Source organism: Anarrhichthys ocellatus, unplaced genomic scaffold (assembly GCF_004355925.1).
Source record: "Anarrhichthys ocellatus isolate YVR2014 unplaced genomic scaffold, GSC_Weel_1.0 scaffold229, whole genome shotgun sequence".
NCBI classification, from domain to species: Eukaryota; Metazoa; Chordata; class Actinopteri; order Perciformes; family Anarhichadidae; genus Anarrhichthys; species Anarrhichthys ocellatus.
This window is the reverse complement of record NW_022280259.1, coordinates 103976-107378: the sequence shown is the minus strand read 5'-3', so window position 1 is coordinate 107378 and position 3403 is coordinate 103976. Positions and strand designations below refer to the sequence as shown.

The 3403-nt window shown below is 46.6% G+C and overlaps 1 protein-coding gene across 2 annotated transcripts in view; it reads right to left on the bottom strand.

The window, feature by feature from the left end:
- Nucleotides 1-3403, bottom strand: part of LOC116400985 (protein fantom-like) — an 8195-nt gene that overhangs the window by 3410 nt on the left and 1382 nt on the right. For both annotated transcript variants that reach the window (XM_031879125.1, XM_031879127.1), the window contains exons 3-6: nucleotides 1712-1856; nucleotides 1235-1542; nucleotides 1057-1156; nucleotides 515-658 (exon numbers count right to left, since the gene is read on the bottom strand). In XM_031879125.1, the coding sequence (XP_031734985.1) occupies nucleotides 515-658; nucleotides 1057-1156; nucleotides 1235-1542; nucleotides 1712-1856 (697 nt within the window). The remainder of the gene's footprint in view (nucleotides 1-514; nucleotides 659-1056; nucleotides 1157-1234; nucleotides 1543-1711; nucleotides 1857-3403) is intronic.

Here is a 3403-nt window from a genome sequence, read left to right as displayed (position 1 = left end):
CGTCAGAGAGGCGTCAGAGAGGCGTCAGAGAGGCGTCAGAGAGGCGTGAGAGAGGCGTGAGAGAGGCGTGAGAGAGGCGTCAGAGAGGCGTGAGAGAGGCGTGAGAGAGGCGTGAGAGAGGCGTGAGAGAGGCGTCAGAGAGGCGTCAGAGAGGCGTCAGAGAGGCGTCAGAGAGGCGTCAGAGAGGCGTTTTCTCACAAAACAATTTAATCATCGTACACCAACGTTTTATTCGTTAACTCTTTCAGGGTGTTTTTTTATCTCCTGTCTCTTTGGTCTTGATTTCCTCTTCAAAATAAAAGTCCTGCTCCTCTATGGAAACAGAACCATCATGACTAGAAGTAGAGAGAACTAGAACATGTCTTTAGTGCAGAATAACTCATCATGATGACGATGATAATGAGAGTTTTTACAGCTTCTAGTTGAAATAAACTGAGTAGTTTTGGAGATTGTTTTGGTGTTTTTCTGGTTCTTGATGTTAAAGGATCAGGTACTTCCCAGAACAACTCGGTACCTCAGTCTGGAGCTCTGCTGCTCTCGGACCTGCAGGAGTCTCTCCTCAAACTCTGCCTCCTTCCTCCTCAGCTCCTCCCTCAGCAGCTCCGACGCTCCCTCCATCTCCTCCATGTGGCTCCTCTGGAGCTCCATCACGTTCTCTCTGGTTCACAGAGAGAGAGAGAGAGAGATGGTTACCTTTAGTGACTTTAACTTACTACAGATATGGACAACGTAAACGTACAAAATATCGTTAGCACACCAACAGCAGCTGCTCAGAGCTAACGTGCTGTGTCCTCTGAAGGAGTTCAAACTGACACAGAGACTCTGTCAAAGTCCTGGAAATATGGAGTGAGATTAGTAACTGTAATGTAAATACTTTAAACAGTAATCCCATGTGATTTTCAGTGGATAAATGTGACTTTAAAACCAGCTGGAGTTCTGCTCTGGTGGTTTAGGAGGACACGGTTACAGACCCTGGTGGTTTAGGAGGACTCAGATATAGACCCTGGTAGTTTAGGAGGACACGGTTACAGACCCTGGTGGTTTAGGAGGACTCACAGGTTTCGGACCTCGGCCCTGGCCTCCTCCAGCAGACTGTGTCCAAACCGAGGCAGGAGGCCCGTCGGGGGTCTGGCTCCTCCCTCTGAACTACGAGTACCTGAAGGAGACAAACATCAGAGGACTTTAATAAATCCACCTCCAGATATTCAGGTGGTCTCCTCTACCTGAGGCCTACCTTTGAGCCTCCCTTGAGGAGGAGAGGAGGAGTTGTCTCTCAGCTTCTTTAACCCAGAGTTGACCCGTGACGGGACGCGGTCGTATGGAGACGACCTCCTGCTCTGGGAGGTGAGGAGCTGCTGCTTGGCCAAAAGGAGGCGCCGCTTCAGCCCCTCGTTCTCCGCCTGCAGGCCACGGACTTTCTCCTGGAGCTCCTCCATCATCTCCTCCATCTCCACGTCACGAAGCCTGGAGACTCCTCCTCCCACCGCCAGCTGCTCCATACGACCACGGTCCTTCACCAGCCTCATCAGCTTAGTGCCCAGTCTGAGGTGGAGGAGGAAGAAGAAGAGGAGGAAGATCAGAGGTGAGTGTTATAAAGAGAAGTTAAGATGTTCCTGTCTGGAGGTCTTTGAGTTCATTTCATTATGCGACCTGTGAAAATAGCTGTCTGTCCTCTGAGGCTATGGAGCGAGGGTGTGTGTGTGTGTCTCACTTCCTGATCTTGTCCTCCTGCTTGTTAACATGCTGTTTGAGGACCAGTGTCTCCTCGTTGAGCCTCAGGAATCGGTCCTCCAGCTCCTTTCTGGACACACGAGAGACGTCCTGTCTCGCTCGAGCATTTTGGAACGTGGATGAGTCTTCAAGCACAAAACTTTATTTAAAACACACAATGAGACGACGTAAACAGCAAAGACAGAAGGTTGTAGGAGCATAGAGAAGAAGAATGTGTGATCTTTCTCAGAGAGACAACACGGAGACTAGGGCTGCAACTAATGATTATTTTAATAATCGATTAATCTGGCAATTATTTTTTCGATGAATCGGATATTATTGGGCCAAAAAAGGCGAGTGAATAAAAACGTGTCTTTAGTCTTGCAAACTATACCACCCTTGCTTTACTACTGTTATTAACGAGCTAACACTAACTTGTCATGCTTGTCAAGCTGGATAACGAGTAAACACCAGCACCAGAAGAGCTACTGGAGGGACGTTACGTTCCTCACTTCAAAACGGAACACAAGTAGGATTCTGTAGTGACTAACCCTGCTGTTCAACATCCTTCCTCCTCATCAAGGACTCCAACATGTTTACGTTGTTGAATCAGGAAATAAATCCTGTAGCCGTCTGTGTTCACCCAGAGCTCTACGATACCTCATATCAACAGAGACCGGACCAAACTATGTGTATAAATGTGTGTGTGTGTGTGTGTGTGTGTGTAAACCATACGGTACAAACAATGAATAGACGATGCCATATTTACGTCTACATGACGTTATTCTGAGTGTTGGTGGAGCTGCTACAATGTTAGCATAGCCTAGCACCGATCCATCTGAGCTCCATTGAGAAGACAAGTAGCCTACAAATCGGCATCATTACGTAGTTATTTCGGAGTCTCTTTTTGTCGGTTTATTGCCGTTAAATCACAGCCAGATCAGTTTATTTAGTGTTGGTACAGCTGTAGTAAACAGCGACGTGTGGCTCGCTAGACACAGTGAATACAGCTCGATAAAATCCACGGAGCTCCTCTGAACAATGTTATGAACCAGACATGACGCGTTTAGTTTCCCGGGATATCTGTGACTTCCACAACACGTACTAAGCAGAAATACAGCTTATTTTGTCATGGTTAATGGCGGACAGTTGAACGGCTTTCAGGGCGATAAGCCCCGCCCCCTCTCCGGCGCGTGCAGCGCGAATGAACACAAATAGTCCCCGCGAGACTCAACTTTTTTTTTTTATACTCAAACATCTCCGCGACTTATTGAGTGGCGTAATAATCGCGCGACACAACGAATCGATAATGAAATTCGTTGCCAACTCTTTTAATAATCGATTTTTATCGATTCGTTTTGCAGCCCGAATGGAGACACATAGAGACAACATACAGACAACATGGAGACACATAGAGACAACATACAGACAACATGGAGACACATAGAGACAATATGGAGACAACATAGAGACACATAGAGATAACATGGAGACAACATGGAGACACATAGAGATAACATGGAGACACATGGAGACAACATAGAGACACATAGAGATAACATAGAGACAATATGGAGACACATAGAGATAACATAGAGACACATAGAGATAACAGAGAGACACATAGAGATAACAGAGAGACACATAGAGATAACAGAGAGACACATAGAGATAACATAGAGACAATATGGAG